Here is a 21,196-nt window from a genome sequence, read left to right on the forward strand (position 1 = left end):
GCAATCCAAGCGTGGGCCGCGCCGGAGATGCCCAACTCGGAGAGGGTGGAGAGGAGGATCTGATGGTTCACAGTATCGAAGGCAGCCGATAGGTCTAGAAGGATGAGAGCAGAGGAGAGAGAGTTAGCTTTAGCAGTGCGGAGCGCCTCCGTGATACAGAGAAGAGCAGTCTCAGTTGAGTGACTAGTCTTGAAACCTGACTGATTTGGATCAAGAAGGTCATTCTGAGAGAGATAGCAGGAGAGCTGGCCAAGGACGGCACGTTCAAGAGTTTTGGAGAGAAAAGAAAGAAGGGATACTGGTCTGTAGTTGTTGACATCGGAGGGATCGAGTGTAGGTTTTTTCAGAAGGGGTGCAACTCTCGCTCTCTTGAAGACGGAAGGGACGTAGCCAGCGGTCAAGGATGAGTTGATGAGCGAGGTGAGGTAAGGTAGAAGGTCTCCGGAAATGGTCTGGAGAAGAGAGGAGGGGATAGGGTCAAGCGGGCAGGTTGTTGGGCGGCCGGCCGTCACAAGACGCGAGATTTCATCTGGAGAGAGAGGGGAGAAAGAGGTCAAAGCACAGGGTTGGGCAGTGTGAGCAGAACCAGCGGTGTCGTTTGACTTAGCGAACGAGGATCGGATGTCGTCGACCTTCTTTTCAAAATGGTTGACGAAGTCGTCTGCAGAGAGGGAGGAGGGGGGGGGGAGGGGGAGGAGGATTCAGGAGGGAGGAGAAGGTGGCAAAGAGCTTCCTAGGGTTAGAGGCAGATGCTTGGAATTTAGAGTGGTAGAAAGTGGCTTTAGCAGCAGAGACAGAAGAGGAAAATGTAGAGAGGAGGGAGTGAAAGGATGCCAGGTCCGCAGGGAGGCGAGTTTTCCTCCATTTCCGCTCGGCTGCCCGGAGCCCTGTTCTGTGAGCTCGCAATGAGTCGTCGAGCCACGGAGCGGGAGGGGAGGACCGAGCCGGCCTGGAGGATAGGGGACATAGAGAGTCAAAGGATGCAGAAAGGGAGGAGAGGAGGGTTGAGGAGGCAGAATCAGGAGATAGGTTGGAGAAGGTTTGGGCAGAGGGAAGAGATGATAGGATGGAAGAGGAGAGAGTAGCGGGGGAGAGAGAGCGGAGGTTGGGACGGCGCGATACCATCCGAGTAGGGGCAGTGTGGGAAGTGTTGGATGAGAGCGAGAGGGAGAAGGATACAAGGTAGTGGTCGGAGACTTGGAGGGGAGTTGCAATGAGGTTAGTGGAAGAACAGCATCTAGTAAAGATGAGGTCAAGCGTATTGCCTGCCTTGTGAGTAGGGGGGGAAGGTGAGAGGGTGAGGTCAAAAGAGGAGAGGAGTGGAAAGAAGGAGGCAGAGAGGAATGAGTCAAAGGTAGACATGGGGAGGTTAAAGTCACCCAGAACTGTGAGAGGTGAGCCGTCCTCAGGAAAGGAGCTTATCAAGGCATCAAGCTCATTGATGAACTCTCCAAGGGAACCTGGAGGGCGATAAATGATAAGGATGTTAAGCTTGAAAGGGCTGGTAACTGTGACAGCATGGAATTCAAAGGAGGCGATAGACAGATGGGTAAGGGGAGAAAGAGAGAATGACCACTTGGGAGAGATGAGGATCCCGGTGCCACCACCCCGCTGACCAGAAGGTCTCGGGGTGTGCGAGAACACGTGGGCAGACGAAGAGAGAGCAGTAGGAGTAGCAGTGTTATCTGTGGTGAGCCATGTTTCCGTCAGTGCCAGGAAGTCGAGGGACTGGAGGGACGCATAGGCTGAGATGAGCTCTGCCTTGTTGGCCGCAGATCGGCAGTTCCAGAGGCTACCGGAGACCTGGAACTCCACGTGGGTCGTGCGGGCTGGGACCACCAGGTTAGGGTGGGCGCGGCCACGCGGTGTGAAGCGTTTGTATGGTCTGTGCAGAGAGGAGAGAACAGGGATAGACAGACACATTAGCTAACGTCATAGTTAACATAGCTACTAGTACTAACGCGTTACTACAATAACACAGTACAGTGTACAGAAAGCAGTTTAGCAGTTACATTGGCAGACCCAGGTGGCAATAACTTTATAAAACCAAAAGCTTACTTTGACTTGGAAGAGTTTCAGTGTTGGATAGCCATAGCCAGCTAGCTAACACAGCATCCCTCTCTGTTTGAGCTGGGTGTTGGAGTAGGATACACTACAGTATGCCGGCCTATCAGTATGAAAATTATCCTCACATTAATATATACAGTACACTACCATTCAAAAGTTTGGGATCACTTAGATATTTCCTTGTTTTTTAAAGAAAAGCCCATTTTTTTGTCCATTAAAATAACATCAAATTGATCATAAATACAGTGTAGACATTGTTAATGTTGTAAATGATTTTTGTAGCTGGAAACGGCAGATTTTTTATGGAATATCTACATAAGCATACAGAGGCTCATTATCAGCAACCATCACTCCTGTGTTCCAATGGCATGTTGTGTTAGCTAATCCAAGTTTATCATTTTAAAAGGGTAATTGATCATTAGAAAACCCTTTTGTAATTATGTTAGCACAGCTGTAAGCTGTTGTCCTGATTAAAGATGCAATAAAACTGACCTTCTTTAGACTGGTTGAGTATCTGGAGCATCAGCATTTGTGGGCTTGATTACATGCTCAAAATGGCCAAAAGCAAAGACCTTTCTTCTGAAACTCATCAGTCTATTCTTGTTCTGAGAAATGAAGGTTATTCCATACGAGAAATTGCAAAGAAACTGAAGATCTCGTAAAATGCTGCGTACTACTCCCTTCACAGAACAGTGCTAATTGGCTCTAACTAGAATTGAAAGAGGAGTGGGCCTCCCACTCCTCTTTCTATTCTAGTTAGAGCCAATTTGCGCTGAGCAAGAGGACAAGTACATTAGAGTGTCTAGTTTGAGAAACAGGCGCCTCACAAGTCCTCAACTGGCAGCTTCATTAAATAATACCCGCAAAACACCAGTCTCAACGTCAACAGTGAAGAGGCGACTCCGGGATGCTGGCCTTCAAGGCAGAGTTCCTCTGTCCAGTGTCTGTGTTATTTTGCCCATCTTAATATTTAATTTTTATTGGCCAGTCTGAGATATGTCTTTTTCTTTGCAACTCTGCCTAGAAGGACAGCATCCCGGAGTCGCCTCTTCACTGTTGACGTTGAGACTTGTGTTTTGCAGGTACTATTTAATGAAGCTGCCGGTTGAGGACTTGTGAGGCGTCTGTTTCTCAAACTAGACACTCTAATGTACTTGTCCTCTTGCTCAGTTGTGCACCGGGGCCTCCCACTCCGCTTTTAATTCTGGTTAGAACCAGTTTGCGCTGTTCTAACATAATTGCAAAAGAGTTTTCTAATGATCAATTAGCCTTTTAAAATGATAAACTTGGATTAGCTAACACTCTCTCTTGGTCCTCCTTAATTTCAGAATGAATTAATTTGTACAAAACTGTTCAACTAATGTCTTTCTCTCTCTTTGAGACAACTATATACCACATTTTATGCACTGCAATACTAGCTAGCTGTAGCTTATGCTTTCAGTACTAGATTAATTCTCTGGTCCTTGGATTGGGTGGACAACATATCAGGTCATGTTGCAAGAGCTCTGATAGGTTGGAGGACGTCCTCTGGAAGTTGTCATAATTACTCTGTAAGTCTATGGAAGTGGGTGACCATGAGCCTCCTAGGTTTTGTATTGAAGTCAATGTACCCAGAGGAGGAGAGAAGCTAGCTGTCCTCCGGCTACATGGTGCTACCCTACAGAATGCTGTTGAGGCTACTGTAGACTTTCATAGGAAAACAGTGTGTTTTAATAAATGATTTGGTGACTTGAATATATCTGGTATAGCTGGAAAACTTTTTGAATGTTTCGCTATTTTATTTTTATGAAATTCACGGTCCTTTCCTTCCTCCTCTAAGGAGCATCCACTGGTGTGCGTGTGTGTGTGCTTGCGTGTCTCAGCCCTTTGACATTTGTGTGTGTGTGTCTTAAACATTCCAATGAGGTACAAGACAGAGCGTGTCCCTTTCCCCCTTGTGTGCCACATACAGTTAGTTGGTGTCATCCACATACCTCCTCTCCTCACCTACAGCACTCAGCCTCTCTCCTCCTCTCCTCACCCACAGCACTCAGCCTCTCTCCTCCTCTCCTCACCCACAGCCCTCAGCCTCTCTCCTCCTCTCTTCACCCACAGCACTCAGCCTTTTCCCTCCTCTCCTCACCCACAGCCCTCAGCCTCTCTCCTCCTCTCTTCACAAACAGCACTCAGCCGCTCTCCTCCTCTCCTCACACACAGCACTCAGCCTCTCTCCTCCTCTCCTCACCCACAGCCCTCAGCCTCTCTCCTCCTCTCTTCACCCACAGCACTCAGCCTCTCTCCTCCTCTCCTCACCCACAGCACTCAGCCTCTCTCCTCCTCTCCTCACCCACAGCCCTCAGCCTCTCTCCTCCTCTCTTCACCCACAGCACTCAGCCTCTCTCCTCCTCTCTTCACACACAGCACTCAGCCTCTCTCCTCCTCTCTTCACACACAGCACTCAGCCTCTTTCCTCCTCTCCTCACCCACAGCACACAGCCTAGTCCCTCTCCTCTCCTCACCCACAGCACTCAGCCTCTCTCCTCCTCTCCTCACCCACAGCACTCAGCCTCTCTCCTCCTCTCCTCACCCACAGCACTCAGCCTCTCTCCTCCTCTCCTCACCCACAGCACTCAGCCTCTCTCCTCCTCTCCTCAACCCACAGCACACAGCCTAGTCCCTCTCCTCTCCTCCCCTCTGCCTCTCCTCCTCTCCTCTCTCCCACACAAAACTCCTACACTCCTCCCCTCCTGTCCTTCTCTCCTCTTCTTTCCTTTCCTCTCCTTTCCTTCTCTCCTCATCTTCTCTCTTCTCCTCCTCCTCTCCTCCTCTTCTCTCATCTCCTTTCCTCTCCTCTCCTCCTCACTCCTCTTCTCTCCGCACACATCCTAGTCTCAGTGGCTTGTGGTGATAATCTCTCTGTTCCCAGAAAGCCCTGGCTCCCCGCTGCTTGAGGCTCATCATCCCATATTATTACGCTTCCTCAATAGAAGCCTGTGGTTGCTATGGAAGCCAGCAGTAGCTCTGTTCTAGGCGCTGCCTGGAGAGTGTTAGACATAGAAATAGAATACCTAGAATGGATAAGATTTCCATTCTAGTTATTCTGTTGATGGCAATAGCTATATTTGGAGATAAACAGTCTCCACGATTTCTCAATGATTTCTTTGTGATATTTTGGAGCAAAAATGCACTGACGAGGGAAAACGTTTGTTGATATGTGGCTTGATTAAACCATATTATGAGGTAAATGTGTGGTGAGTGGTTGACATTGAGAGCCCTCTTATTGTACTGTGGTAAGTTGTATGCAATAACATTGTGAGGATTTTATTGTTTTATGCAATAACATTGTGTCACGGCTGTTGAAAGAGGAGGACCAAGGTGCAGAGTGGTGAGCGTACATTTTCTTTAATAAATCAAAATGACGCCGAACAAAACAATAAACATTACAAAAACAAACCGTGAAGCTCAAAGGCTAAGGGCCCTAAACAAAGTCAACTTCCCACAAACACAGGTGGAAAAAAGGGCTACCTAAGTATGGTTCTCAATCAGAGACAACGATAGACCGCTGCCTCTGATTGAGAACCATATCCAGCCAAACACAAAGAAATACACAACATAGAACATAGAATACCCACCCCAACTCACGCCCTGACCAACCAAAATAGAGACATAAAAAGGATCTCTAAGGTCAGGGCGTGACACCTTGCGAGGATTTGACTGTTTTATGCAGAAATAGTTTATTTGTTTGTTATCTGCATCCCCATTAACTTTTGCAGAGACAGTAGATATGTATCCTGGGGTCCACAAAAAACACAACATAACAAGTAACAAAACACTGGTACACTGATAGACAAGGACAGTCACACAAATGTATATAGTGTGGTAAAATGTGCAAGCCCTCGCTTAATAAGCAGGACATTCTTGATGTTGCAACCCCCAAGAGTGAATGAATTAGCCCTGGATGTACCTCACTTTACAGTTACAGCAGCAGGCAGCCACTTACAGTATCATGCAAAGGTCAAAGAAATCCACTGGCATGAAATATTGAATACCTGAAGAACATTACATGGTGGAAATAGAGGGTGTTATTTTTACAGTCTGAATCTAGAGAAGACAGTAACTGTATTTTGAGACGGTTTAAGGTAATGAACATGGAAGTGTTTGGCAGCTTTGGAGGTATGGGGTTGTATTGGCATGTTTATTGAGTCTACTCTCCATTCCCTTTATTGTAGTTTTTCCAATGCCAGCCCACTAAGCCGGATTAACACAGGCGTATATTTGCAATTCAGCTAAATGTAAATTTCACGGGATATATGTATTTTGGTGTGTGTGTGTGTGTGTGTGTGTGTGTGTGTGTGTGTGTGTGTGTGTGTGTGTGTGTGTGTGTGTGTGTGTGTGTGTGTGTGTGTGTGTGTGTGTGTGTGTGTGTGTGTGTGTGTGTGTGTTATATACACTAATGTGCGTATCCCTTGTCTTCTGTATGTGGTTACCTTTTTGACACGAATCCAAGTCATACTACTGCCCCCTGCTGTAACAGTGTGTAATCACAGGAGTTTAGACGCAGCATACACCTACAACACAGATTGTGCTAAACTAACCCCTTATTCTCTTCTCTCTTCCTCAGACTCTACGGACTGAAAGAGGAGAAACAGGACTTGTACAGAACTCATCACAGGAACAACTCTCTCTGAGGTCTGTCGGATCAGAAGCACGTGGGACTCCATTCTCTCCTCCTCAGTAGATTCTCTTTAGAAGCCCCACAGTGAAGGCAGAGTGATACCTTTGGACAATTGAAGCAAGCTCACACATTTGCCTCAGGAAATGTTCTGCTGCTGTTGTCCTCTGCCAGTCCATGTTGCTTCCGTGAGGACTCGGCCACTACAAAGTCTACAACTGAAGATATGTGGTTTTGTCATTTTCCTATGGAGCAATAAAGCCCAGCTGCCATGTTCACTTTATCACTGAGGGGATTCCCAAGTTATGGAGTTGTGTTGTGACACCGTGATGTCAGCATTAGAACAGCAGACTCAATGGAACTGCGCTGAGAGAGGGAATGCACCAGTCTGTATGGCTTAAACAGACCATAATATATCATTGCAATTCTCCCAACCAGAATTGGTCCCATTGCCTTCTCGGTCCTAGGAGTGTTGTCTTTTCCAAACCAATCAATGGAGGACACGTTGCGTTATTCTAAGGAGTGCATTCTTCTCAATAATGTAAACAAATCCAAATGTATCTGTTAATCTAGTAGGTATTGATGTGGTACACTTGACTTTTGCCCCTAAATACCTTCCTGAACAAACTGTAAAGTAGGACTACAAGTGAAGTCGGACTACAACTTTTGTTTTGGAGGACTACAACAGGAAGTTCAGTAGAACTATAACCCCCATTACCCACCATGGTGTTGCCGCAGCCAGACAAGCGCCATGTGTGCCTGACAACAATGGTGATCATGACCAGCATGGCCTTTATGGATGCCTACCTAGTAGAGCAGAACCAAGGGCCCAGGAAGGTAAGAGGCCATTTTTTATAGCTATAGTCTGTGATTCAAAAAGAATACAACTATTTATCATTAATTTAAAACTTTGAATTACAAAATGTTTTCAACTTTAATCAGTGATTTTACTGTTTTGACATCCTTAGTTTTTTGCATCTCTTTCATTGCCTTTCAATTGTTTGCTTTTAATGTATTTCAATATATTGTTTTACTGTAAAAACTGTGCTGTGATTTTAATGTTAGGTAAATAAAGTGCGATGTGTATTTGTAGATCGGGGTGTGCATAATCGTGCTGGTGGGAGACATCTGTTTCCTCATCGTGCTGCGCTATGTTGCGGTTTGGGTCGGGGCCGAGGTGAAAACTGCCAAGCGTGGCTACGCCATGATCCTCTGGTTCCTCTACATCTTCGTCCTGGAGATCAAACTCTACTTCGTCTTCCAGGTAGGTAGACAGGTGGGCCAGAAACCAGAGGGTCACGGGTTCGAATGGGCCGCTGTAATAGGAATTTCCAGCTGAACAAAAAGAAGAGCAGTCATCGATAAAGTCATTCTAAATCAATATGGTTTAATTACAATAATGCAGGGAGACACCTCCAGAACAGATGCATAGAATGTCTCTAACTGGCCTCTTAATATTCCAATCAGACAGCACCAAGTGTACTGTATACACCAGCCAGAGAGGCTGGTGATTGTCAGCTGCTACAGAATCACACAGTGTTTCACATAATACAATGATAATCAGTGTCCTCCGTCCTTGTACCTCCAGTCCAGCGTCAATCACTATCAACAGATATGAGTTTAATCCATAACATCTAGTCTAGTGACCATCAATCCGAGTGTTACAAACACAAACAGAACACTTGGAATCATGTGTAGTAGAGAACGGGAAAACACAGAAATATGCTAAACATTGCGTTAAACACGCTAAACTGAATATGAACTTTATTCATTTTAAATATTCCCATTACAGCCGGCAACCGAAGTGTTGCTGGCATCAGTATCCCAGATACCTTCTCCTTTCGTTGTGCCCTTGAGCAGGATACTCCACCCCTAAACTGCTCCAGGGACGCTGCACTGTGGCTAACCGTGGGGTGTGTATGTGTGTGTATTGGCTGGGTGGCGGGGAGGGGATGCTGCAACCTGATCTCATAGTTTCAAGTCGGGATTTGACAGGGCTGGATATTCACAGAAATCCATTTCAATATCTCTCTGACAATTAACAACAAAGAATGTCTTATATCTTCTAGAACTACAAGGCGGACAGAAAGAGCCTGGAGACGGTGGCCCGCAAGGCTCTAACCTTACTCCTCTCTGTGTGCGTCCCGGGGCTGTACCTGGTCCTTGTTGCTCTGGACAGCATGGAGTACGTGAGAACCTTCCGGAAGAAGGAGGACATGCGGGGGAGGCTGTTCTGGGTGGCCCTGGACCTGCTGGATGTTCTGGACATCCAGGCCAACCTGTGGGAGCCCCAGCGGACGGGCCTGCCCATCTGGGCCGAGGGACTGATGTTCTTCTACTGCTACATCCTGCTCCTCATCCTGCCCTGCGTCTCCCTGTCTGAGATCAGTGTCCAGGGGGAGCACGTCTCTCCCCAGAAGATGATGCTGTACCCTGTTCTTAGTCTTGTTACCATAAACATAGTGACGATCTTGATCCGTGGGGTCAACATGGTGTTGTTCCAGGATAGTAGGGTTTCCACAATCTTCATAGGGAAGAACGTGGTGGCCATAGCCACGAAGGCCTGTACATTTCTGGAGTACAGGAGGCAGGTGAAGGAGTTCCCTCCACAGGACCCTAGCATGGCAGGTATAGCGTTAGAGCTGCAGCAAGGGAACTCTGTGGGTCACAGCCACGGGCACAACCAGACCCTGCCCAATGCCACCACTAGCCTCCCCGACGAACCCTCACCGACCGAGGTCATAGACACATGACCCTTGCCCATGGATAGTTACATCCTTTTCACACTGTAATGCCGAGCGGATCCATACTGTGATGGCTTGGGTATTTTTCTTTCACACTGTGCTTTCCAGCAACTACCAGCGCAGTACAGCTTGGCTTAGCTTGGCTCAGTAGTGTGAAAAGTGTGGCAAGTGTCTGATCCTGGGCAGAGCTAGACTGGACTAGACTTCTCAGAGCTCAGCTAGACTGGACTAGACTTCTCAGAGCACAGTATGACCCCGACTGTTTCCGTCCAATGGGGTGGCAGAAAGAAACACCATTTTTCACTGAGTACGCTCCAGCTCAGGAAAACGGCCCAGCGCCTTGCCAGCCAGCCTACCAGATGAACTGATGAGATCATTCTGATAAAGACTGATGTGTTTTTCTATTCTATTGTGTGTGTTTCTATACTTCTCTATGGTGGACTAGCAGACAGACAGACAGACAAATACAGGTGACCTCAGATACAAAGCCCAGCTCAGCTGACATGAGCTTATAGTCCACCTGTAACCAGACCTGGGTAAAAATACTATTTGAAATAATTTCAAATACTTTATCTGGACTTAATTGAGCTTGCCTGGCACAATGGAACCAATGGAATAGTAGCAAGACTGCAAACCACACCCATCTGGCACTCCAGACAGGCTAGAGCAAACACTAAACGTTTTTTTTTACATTTCCAGTAGTACTTGAACCCAGGTCTCCTGTAAACTCCTTGTCCTTTTTGACTCACTGGGAATTTTTGTAATTCCAAGACAATGTTTTTAAGTGATGGTGTAATGCTGTAATTCTCTTTGTCATTTTAAATATAGATACAGTACCAGTCAAAAGTTTGGACACACCTACTAATTCAAGGGTTTTTCTGTTTTTTTACTATTTTCTACATTGTAGAATAATATTGAAGACATCAAAACTATAGTAGTAACCAAAAAAGTGTTAAACAAATCAAAATATATTTTATATCATAGATTCTTCAAAGCATCCATCCTTTTCCTTGATGACACCTTTGCACACTCTTGGCATTCTCTCAACCAGCCTCAGGAGGAATTATTTTCCAACAGTCTTGAAGGAGTTCCCACATATGCTGAATACTTGTTGACTGCTTTTCCTTCATTCTGCGGTCCAACTCATTCCATACCATCGCAATTGGGTTTAGGTCTGGTAATTGTGGAGGCCAGGTCATCTGATACAGCACTCCATCACTCTCATTGGTCAAATAGCCCTTACACAGCCTGGAGGTGTGTTGGGTCATTATCCTGTTGAAAAACAAATGATAGTCCCACTAAGCCCAAACCAGATGTGATGGCATATCGCTGCAGAATGCTGTGGTAACCATGCTGGTTAAGTGTGCCTTGAATTCTAAATAAATCACAGACAGTGTCACCAGCAAAGCACCCCCACACCATCACATCCTCCTCCTCCATGATTCACGGTGGGAACCACACATGCGGAGATCATCCGTTCACCTTTTCTGCATCTCACAAAGACAGATGAAACAGGTTTGAACTGGTTGTAACCTATATTTGGACTCATCAGACCAAAGGACTGATTTCCACCGGTCTAATGTCCATTGCTTGTGTTTCTTGGCCCAAGCAAGTCTCTTCTTATTATTAGTATTCTTTAGTAGTGGTTTCTTTAATTCAATTCGACCATGAAGGCCTGATTCACACAGGCCTTCATGGTCTCCTCTGAACAGTTGATATTGAGATGTATCTGTTACTTGAACTCTGTGAAACATTTATTTGGGTTGCAATCTAAAGTGTAGTTAACTCTAATGAACTTATCCTCAGCAGCAGAGGTAACTCTGGGTCTTCCTTTCCTGTGGCGGTCCTCATGAGAGCCAGTTTCATCATAGGGCTTGATGGTTTTTGCGACTGCACATGAAGAAACGTTCAAAATTCTTGATATTTTCTGCATTGACTGAACTTCATGTCTTAAAGTAATGATGGACTGTCGTTTCTCTTTGCATATTTGAGTTTTTCTTGCTATAATATGGACTTGGTCTTTTACCAAGTAGGGCTATCTTCTGTATACCCCCTACCTTGTCACAACACAACTGATTGGGTCAAATGCATTAAGAAGGAAAGAAATTCCACAAATGAACAAGACACACCAGTTAATTAAAATGCATTCCAGGTGACTACCTCATGAAGCTGGTTGAGAGAATGCCAAGAGTGTGCAAAGCTGTCGTCAAGGCTACTTTGAGGAATCTCAAATATAACATATATTTCGATTTGTTTTATACTTTTTTGGTTACTACATGATTCCATGTGTGCTATTTCATAGTTTTGATGTCTTCCCAATTATTCTACAATGTAGAAAACAGTTGAAAAAATAAAAATAACTTGAATGAGTAGGTGTGTCCAAACTTTTGACTAGTACTCTATATATGCATACAGTATATATAAATATATATATATATGTAGACACTGTCAATGAAGCAGCATTCATTTGAGGACTTCTATACTCTGTGAGAGAATTTCAGAGCGAGGATGGTTAGAGGGAAACAAAGAGAGGGTGGGAGAGGGAGGGATGGACGGTGGGGTGGAAGAGAAGCAAGAATTGAGACAGGGAGCGAGTGAGAAACAGAACGATGGGAGGAAAATGGCTGGGGAGAGAAGCAGTGTGTGTGTGTTTAATGGAGGGATGGAGGGACGGAGGATGGGTAAAGCTGCTTATTAGGTGTAAGCCTCTCAGAAGGGGATCCAATTTCCCTGCTATTGTGAGGCTTTTAAAGTACGAGACCAGACCGTTTGAATGGTGTCCATATTAGGACATCCTTAGAGTCACAAGAAAGAGGTGTCAGACACCAGGGCCCGTATGTATCAAGCATCTCAGAGTAGGAGTGCTGGATCAGGATCAATTTGCCTTATAAATTTCAATGAATAAGATGAGGGACCTGATCCTACTGTAGTTCAGTACTCAGATACTTTGTGAATACTGGCTCTGACTAGATTCACCCCTTGTGACTCAGAGGTTGTTCCTAATATGGGCACTGTACATTAGGTGATTTGGAATCCTCTGTTTCCCTGAGCTCAGCACTATATATAGAATGAATAATAAAGAGGGCACACAGCCCCTATAGTTTCTCAATGTGTCTTAGTGTGTGTGTGTGTGTGTGTGTGTGTGTGTGTGTGTGTGTGTGTGTGTGTGTGTGTGTGTGTGTGTGTGTGTGTGTGTGTGTGTGTGTGTGTGTGTGTGTGTGTGTGTGTGTGTGTTGGGGGGGGTGGGGGGGGGGGGGGTGTTTGGCAGGAAACATGCATAATATTTAGCGTACTATTTAGCGTAAAACACCACACATTTGAACAACATTCAAATGACCATAGATGTGTTAAACTCAGAGATAATCACACAATGTCTTTACTTGTCATTTTAATGGAGGAAACAGAATACGCTAGTATGTGGACACCTGCTCGTCAAACATCTCATTCCAAAATCATGTGTATTAATATGGTGTTGGTCCACCTTTTGCTGCTATAACAGCCTCCCCTCTTCTGGGAAGGCTTTCCACTAGATGTTGGAACATTGCTGCATGGACTTGCTTCTATTCAGCCACAAGAGCATTAGTGAGTTCGGGCACTGATGTTGGGCGATTAGGCCTTGCTCGCTGTCAGCGTTCCAATTCCAAAGGTGCTCGATGGGGTTGAGGTCAGGGCTCGTGCAGGCCAGTCAAGTTGTTCCTCACCGATCTCGACAAACCATTTCTGCATGGACCTCGCTTTGTGCACGGGGCATTGTTATGCTGAAACAGGAAAGTGCCTTCCCCAAACTGTTGCCACAAAGTTAGAAGCACAGAATCTTCTAGAATGTTATTGTATGCTGTAGCATTAAAAATGTCCTTTCACTGGAAGGGGCCTAGCCCGAACCATGAAAAACAGCCTCAGACCATTATTCCTCCTCCACCAAACTTTACAGTTGGCACTATGCATTGGGGCAGGTAGCGTTCTCCTGGCATCCGCCAAACCCAGATTCGTGCATTGGACTTTTAGATGGTGAAGCGTGATTCATCACTCCAGAGAACGCGTTTCCACTGCTCCAAGGTCCAATGGCGGCGAGCTTTACATCACTCCAGCCGACGCTTGGCATTGTGCATGGTGATCTTAGGCTTGTGTGCGGTTGCTCGGCCATAGAAACCCATTTCATGAAGTTCCCGATGAACAGTTCTTGTGCTGACGTTGCTTCCAGAGGCAGTTTTGGAACTCGGTAATGAGTGTTGCAACCAAGGACAAACGATTATACAGTACCATGACCCAGGCTATACAGTACCATGGCCCAGGCTATACAGTACCATGCCCCAGGCTATACAGTACCATCACCCAGGTTATACAGTACCAAGACCCAGGTTATACAGTATCATGACCCAGGCTATACAGTACCATGACCCAGGCTATACAGTACCATGACCCAGGTTATACAGTACCATGACCCAGGCTATACAGTACCATGACCCAGGCTATACAGTACCATGACCCAGGTTATACAGTACCAAGACCCAGGCTATACAGTGCCATGACCCAGGCTATACAGTACCATGACCCAGGCTATACAGTACCATGACCCAGGCTATACAGTACCATGGCCCAGGCTATACAGTACCATGGCCCAGGCTATACAGTGCCATGGCCCAGGCTATATATTACCATGCAAAATGCACAATAAGATGCTCAACTCTTACTTATTTCCTATAAATGAGTGTTTGGGTGCTTTGGCCCAGGAGTATGAAAAAGACGACCAGGGCTGGTGATACAGTAGCACGGCCAGGAGAGGGAACAGATTGCAGCAATAAGGGGGTAGCGTATAGTAGGATAGAGAAGCAGCATCAATGGTGGGGAATCAACGGTTTGCAGAAAGCAATTTAGAGTCTGCCGATTGGGTGAGTCTGCCAGGTAGCACCACTGGTTCCGGTGATAAATAACAGTCTCTGCTATTCTGGGTCTACTTATCTATCACAGCAGAGACGAGAGCTGGCCGGGTCTCGAGGTCTCTAGCTGATTCTGATTCTATGGCCACTTCCCCTTGGACCCTAGACAAGAAATAAGCAATGAACATTGTTGCAGATGACTACAGAACGGATATCTAAACAGGACAGATGAAGAGGCAAGCCTTAATCTTTAACTCTTAGATGTTAAGTCCCTATTTGGGGGACTTTGAGCATTTCTGGACCGGTTCCGACAGACATTTTGGTGTACAAAGCGTTCTGTGAATGTCTTGGGGTTCAGAGTTTTATATTTCAAGGAAGCCAGAGTTGCTATGTCCACGGTTTTCCTGAAAACTGGGCTACTTTGAAAGCAATGTTGCGGTTGTATTGGTCGCGGGAGGCAGGTTTTGGGGCTACTTTTAAATTGCCCAGCGGCTGCCATGGCATTTCTCTTATTTTTTTCTATCTATTCATTTCACTGTGACCTGCTGCTGACTATCAGGCAGTGAGGCAGGCTGTTGCTGGGAGAGTGAGTGGTGGGGAAGGAGGGAGGGGGAAGGCCGGAGCGGAGGGGTGTCTGTGTGTGTGTGTGTGTGTGTGTGTGTGTGTGTGTGTGTGTGTGTGTGTGTGTGTGTGTGTGTGTGTGTGTGTGTGTGTGTGTGTGTGTGTGTGTGTGTGTGTGTGTGTGTGTGTGTGTGTGTGTGTGTGTGTGTGTGTGTGTGTGTGTGTGTGTGTGTGTGTGTGTTGAAGAGCAAGCAGGAGGAGAGCAGCGCCAGCACATGCCATGACGTGCATGTTAAGTAATGTGAGAACAACCCACTAGGCAAAAACTGGTTAACTAATAAATCTGATGACTTCGAATCAACGTGTAAAGCTGATTGGATTAAGGGAATTTCGTATTTTTTTCACCAAATTGTTTACCTAAATCTAATGGCAGGGTGACTTTTTTTGTTGATTTGACATTGAATTTACGTTAATTGACATCTCAAGAAAATGTATATCAAAACTAGACGTTGAAATGACGCCTGTGCCCAGCGGGAACGAAATAACAGCACTAGCTAGCTGCCTACTTCTCGCTCATGTGGCAACTCCTCTTTTGCTGCAAAACATTTTTGGGGGCTAGTTTTTCAGGCCTTGTGGGCGGGGTATGAGTGGTCATTGTTCTAGAAATTAAGTTAGACTTAGCAAACCTTGTCCCATCTCTCTGCTCTCCGCTCCCACTCTCCTAGCAGGGCTGAATTGTAGTGTCAGGTTTCAGACCCCATATTTGCAGAGGGAGTGACTTGTCACATCTTCTGGCCTATCCAGACCAAGGAATGATTTCCTGTGTCTGTTATACTCTTAGCTGGATTTAGAGCTCTCAACATGAGAAAATATGAAATGATTTCATAAAAATTGAACTAAGACCACTTTCTCTTGGACACAGATGGACGAAAGCACTTCGTTCTTAAAACAGAAGTTGTAACGACTGCACACATTTGAATGGTGTCTCTGCGTCGCTCAGTGGACGTTTAGGAGACAATTACCTCGCTGCAATTATATGAAATAGTGCCAATATTATAATGCCACTAAGCATGATCATATTTATTTTACAGTGATAAGAAATGGCAAATCTTATAGTAAGTTGTTTACAATTGAATTGTCATTATATTTTTTGAAAGCATTTCAGTCATTTCAAGCCCCTATGATTTTCTATATTTATATAATATTTGTACTATGTACTTGAGCTAGTGTCCTCAAAGGTGGTTACACCTCAGCAATGTTTAACCATGTTTAACAGAAAGGTGAGTTCCAGACCTTTCTAAAACTATGAAACATTACCAGTTATTATTTATTGCCATCTCATGGAGAATAATTACGTTTGGGTATCTCTATTTCAGGAGGTCGGAGTCTAACGCACACACACACACACACACACACACACACACACACACACACACACACACACACACACACACACACACACACACACACACACACACACACACACACACACACACACACACACACACACACACACATACACAAATAAACGCACACACGCTGAGGCACGCATGTACACATACATGAAAATACACATGTTGCTGAATGATAGCTCTATACTTATTATAGACACAAGTCTGCCTATATGGTCATAAGTATATGTAAAACATGATAATTAACGTTATATATATCCCTCTATATACACATATATATATATATATATATAGAGAGAGAGAGAGAGAGAGAGAGAGAGAGAGAGAGAGAGAGAGAGAGAGAGAGAGAGAGAGAGAGGAGAGAGAGAGAGAGAGAGAGAGAGAGAGAGAGAGAGAGAGAGAGAGAGAGAGAGAGAGAGAGAGAGAGAGAGAGAGAGAGACTCATAAATCACAGGTCTGCCGCATTACCAGATGAATGGCCCACTCTCCAGAAGTAATGGGGTCAGGCTGGTGTATTTAGCTTCGACCCCCATTTATTTTCTCATCATAAGTTTATTAAAATATTCCATTTTAAACACATCATAACTTGGGTGTTAGGGAATAGATCACCATCTGCAGTCCAAGTTCTTAGCACGCACACACATGGAAACACACACACAGACACACACATGGAAACACACACACACACACACACAGACACACACATGGAAACACACACACATATACACACATGGAAACACACACACACACACACACACACACACACATGGAAACACACACACATACACACACATGGAAACGCACACACAGAGAGACACATACACACACATGGAAACGCACACACACACAGACACATACACACACAGGCACACAGACACACGCACACGCTCAGGCATGCACGTACACATACATACACACACACACACACACACACACACTCGAAAACGCACACAGACCCACGCACACAGACACAGACGCACACACACACAGACGCACACACACACTTGTGCACAAAATGCAGGCCAGGATTCAATGTGAGGCGCGTTGTAGAGCCCTGTCGACATTGCACCTTTTAAAGTCAATGTTCCTGCGCAGATGACGGCTCATTCGGAAGTGACCTTCAAATCGAGCACCCTGCAACCCGCCTCAGGTTGAATCCCGGTTGCAGTCCCTACGAGAAGTAAATTACAGCTGCTTTTCAATTAACCCTAACCCTGCTGTATATTACACTAAACTCATTCCACGGAGGGCCGGGGGTCTGTGGGTTTTCGCTCCTCCCTTGTAGTTGATTAAGGAATTAAGGTCACTAATTAGTAAAGAATCTTCCCTCACCTGGTTGTCTAGGTCTTAATTGAAAGGAAAAAATAAAAACCGGCAGACACTAGGCCCTCCATGGAATGAGTTTGACACCCCTGTATACACCTTCCACCAGAATGAAGAGACCATCAGTTAAGTTCATCAGCTAAAAAAAAAAGAAGTTAATTTACGTATGACAAAAAGATAATAAAACATAAGCTCATAGAAACCATGGAGGAACAATAACCATTTTAATACATTGTTTTATTTTAGGCTCATGAACAACACATGAACAGTTCCATTGTAGACCCACAGCTGTACACCGATGGCGCCATCGCAATGGAAGTATCTCAAAGTATTCATTATTTCAATTAAGAATTAAACTGGATCAAAATATTTACATAAACATATGCATGTATCTCCTGTGTCGACTGATGCTCCATATTCAGATTTTATTCTTCATCTCCCGTCTGGATTACTGCAACTCGCTGTTGGCTGGGCTCCCTGCCTGTGCCATTAAACCCCTACAACTCATCCAGAACGCCGCAGCCCGTCTGGTGTTCAACCTTCCCAAGTTCTCTCACGTCACCCCGCTCCTCCGCTCTCTCCACTGGCTTCCAGTTGAAGCTCGCATCCGCTACAAGACCATGGTGCTTGCCTACGGAGCTGTGAGGGGAACGGCACCTCAGTACCTTCAGGCTCTGATCAGGCCCTACACCCAAACAAGGGCACTGCGTTCATCTACCTCTGGCCTGCTCGCCTCCCTACCACTGAGGAAGTACAGTTCCCGCTCAGCCCAGTCAAAACTGTTCGCTGCTCTGGCACCCCAATGGTGGAACAAACTCCCTCACGACGCCAGGACAGCGGAGTCAATCACCACTTTCCGGAGACACCTGAAACCCCACCTCTTCAAGGAATACCTAGGATAGGATAAAGCATTCCTTCTGCCCCCCCCCCCCCCCCCCCCTTAAAAGATCTAGATGCACTATTGTAAAGTGGCTGTTCCACTGGATGTCATAAGGTGAATGCACCAATTTGTAAGTCGCTCTGGATAAGAGCGTCTGCTAAATGACTTAAATGTAATGTAAATGTAAATCAAACATCACACAAAGATCTGATAAATCAATCAAATGTATTTATATAGCCCTTCTTACATCAGCTGATGTCTCAAAGTGCTGTACAGAAACCCAGCCTAAAAGCCCAAACAGCAAGCAATGCAGGTGTAGAAGCACGATGGCTAGGAAAAACTCCCTAGAAAGGCCAGAACCTAGGAAGAAACTTAGAGAGGAACCAGGCTATGAGGGGTGGCCAGTCCTCTTCTGGCTGTGCTGGGTGGAGATTATAACAGAACAAGGGGATATGAATATAAATATCTTTATTGACTTTTCAATTCGGAAAGAAAATGTCATTATTTAAATCAGTGTGCAATATTAAATAGTTTATTTAAATCAGGGTACGTTATGTATAGGCTCAGCAGTCATATTACTACTGGGAGTTGACAACCAACCGTTTCTGCATATAGGAGTTAAGCCACTTCTGTCTCTAAATGGCAGTTAGCAGCTTACTCTTCTCCCTGAACGCTGCATCATCTGCCACCACGATGTTCCTCTTCTCCTCATTGTTAGATCCCTGCAGAGCCCAGTCACCCAGCCAGCCCTTGGCCATGTCCTTGTCCATCTGCGACTGGCCCACCATTGAGAGCCCAGGAGCTCCGCCTTGCTCTTGGCCGCACCAAAGTCTGGGGCTGACATCATCTGCATGCTCGGAGTGAGAGCAAGATGGAGGGACAGAGAACCTCCCAATCCTCCCTCTTGTCTCCTGGATCGCCTGGAGAGGTGCCTCTGGAAGCAGACAAAATAACAGGAATGATAGAACTCACTTCCATATAGGAACAACAGATCTCACTAGGAACGATAGAACCATTTCTATAGATATAACTTCCATTTAGGAACAATTGTGTTTACTACAATAGAAAGATTGATCTCAGTACCATGGTGTCGTATATATTCAAATTGCAACAGTAAAAGGGTTGATTTTGGGGACAAGGGGGATAAACAGAATGAACCATCTGGGTTCATTTCAAAATTGTTTACTTGTTCCCCATGACCTCTTTCGACCGTCTCACCTCGCCTCCTTTTCAAAATGGCAGAGAAAACAAGTCCTGTCCTCAATCCCTCTCTCTCGCTTACCTCTGACATTTTGAGAAGGAGACATGGAGAAGATGAAAGATACAGGACGGGAAGAATGAGGAAACACTTTTGAGATTCACTCTCTGTTGTCTGTCTTAGAGGCAGAAAGGACAAGTAATTGGGACGCTGAGTCTTACCTGTGTATGGGTTGGAGGCGTGGCTGAGGGTAGCTGGAGGACACCAGAGTTATGGCCATTAGGGTCAGCAGCAGGAGGGCGGGGCGTGAGGCAGCGGGAGGAGCCAAGCCAGCCATACCTTAAACCCACTCTACGAGCCCGCTAGGCAACACAGCCAGCCAATAGGAAGAAAAGACATTAGTGTTTTATTCTCTTGTGATACAGTACATTCATATTCACTCACTATTTAATCTTGGTTAACCCAGAACTAAAGTCTTGCAAAATTGGTCAGATGCTTGATTAAGTTCTGGGTCCATATGTGTTTAGAGAAGAGATAGAATGAGGATCGTAACCAGAATGAAGAGCTTCAAGTCTATGGTCAAAAGTGGGTCCTCCTCTTCTGAAATTCGAAAGATGCTAACACCTTGCGAAATCGTGATTTGTCCAAATAGCCAGTGAGGATAAAACCAAGCACCAGAACTAATTCTGCTTGTTTTCTTGCACATCCTGTTGTGTCAGATCGACGGTACCATTTGTGCTTACGTAGTCAGTCCACAAGAGATTACTCACTCATTGAAATATTACTTTTACATTTATACTCAGTAAAAAAATGAAGGTCACTTTATGAACTCCTACTTTACTGGATATAAACGCAGTACCTTCTCCTATACCAGTTGTCTAGCATATCATACAAACACCCTATCAGTACGCTAGATATTCTCACTGAATTATACAGCAATGTGTTCATGCGTTGACACTTGCATCACACAGTCCAGAAATCACTATGCACTGTGATTAAATACATTGGTATTGTAACCTTGTAATGTCCTGTATAATGAAACAAGTGCTACATTGCTGTCAATGTTATTTATACTCGGCCTACTATATTTCTTTAAAACATGTATTGCTGACTTTTCTCCTGCCTAAAAACATAAGCAATCTCACAGACACCAGAGAGCAGTTAATCAGCAATACACAGAAAAGCAAGACAAAAGTAACATTAAATACAAAACATTAAATTAGAGTATTACAAAATAATTCTCAAAGTAATTTCATGAATGTTTCTCTCACACTGGTGAATTGTCTCCAGTGTGTTGTGGTCAGGAACCAAAGTCTTCACCTTGTTTCTGACTTCAGGCTGGTTAGTTCCTCTGCCATACAGTGTGTTCAGAAATGTTGGCTTGTTACTCCAGTGAGTCTCCTGCTCCTGGCTTCACCTCTTACCACCGCAGGTACAGCGCAGGTACACCGATCTGAGCGAGTCTCTTACTGTGTGGTGAAGA

The 21,196-nt window shown here is 45.2% G+C and overlaps 2 protein-coding genes across 2 annotated transcripts; one reads left to right on the forward strand and one right to left on the reverse strand.

The window, feature by feature from the left end:
- Nucleotides 1-6,399: 6,399 nt before the first annotated feature.
- Nucleotides 6,400-12,571, forward strand: tmem121aa (transmembrane protein 121Aa). The gene is made up of 3 exons (XM_055865318.1): nucleotides 6,400-7,555; nucleotides 7,812-7,982; nucleotides 8,788-12,571. The coding sequence occupies exons 1-3, from the start codon at nucleotides 7,442-7,444 to the stop codon at nucleotides 9,469-9,471; spliced, it is 969 nt and encodes a 322-aa protein (XP_055721293.1). The 5' UTR covers nucleotides 6,400-7,441; the 3' UTR covers nucleotides 9,472-12,571.
- A 6,522-nt stretch (nucleotides 12,572-19,093) lies between these two features.
- Nucleotides 19,094-20,050, reverse strand: pth2 (parathyroid hormone 2). The gene is given in 4 exon segments (XM_055865325.1): nucleotides 19,094-19,299; nucleotides 19,302-19,379; nucleotides 19,382-19,449; nucleotides 19,935-20,050. Coding segments are annotated over 4 exon segments (468 nt in total).
- Between the last annotated feature and the right edge of the window lie 1,146 nt (nucleotides 20,051-21,196).

Source organism: Salvelinus fontinalis, chromosome 16, assembly GCF_029448725.1.
Source record: "Salvelinus fontinalis isolate EN_2023a chromosome 16, ASM2944872v1, whole genome shotgun sequence".
NCBI classification, from domain to species: domain Eukaryota; kingdom Metazoa; phylum Chordata; class Actinopteri; order Salmoniformes; family Salmonidae; genus Salvelinus; species Salvelinus fontinalis.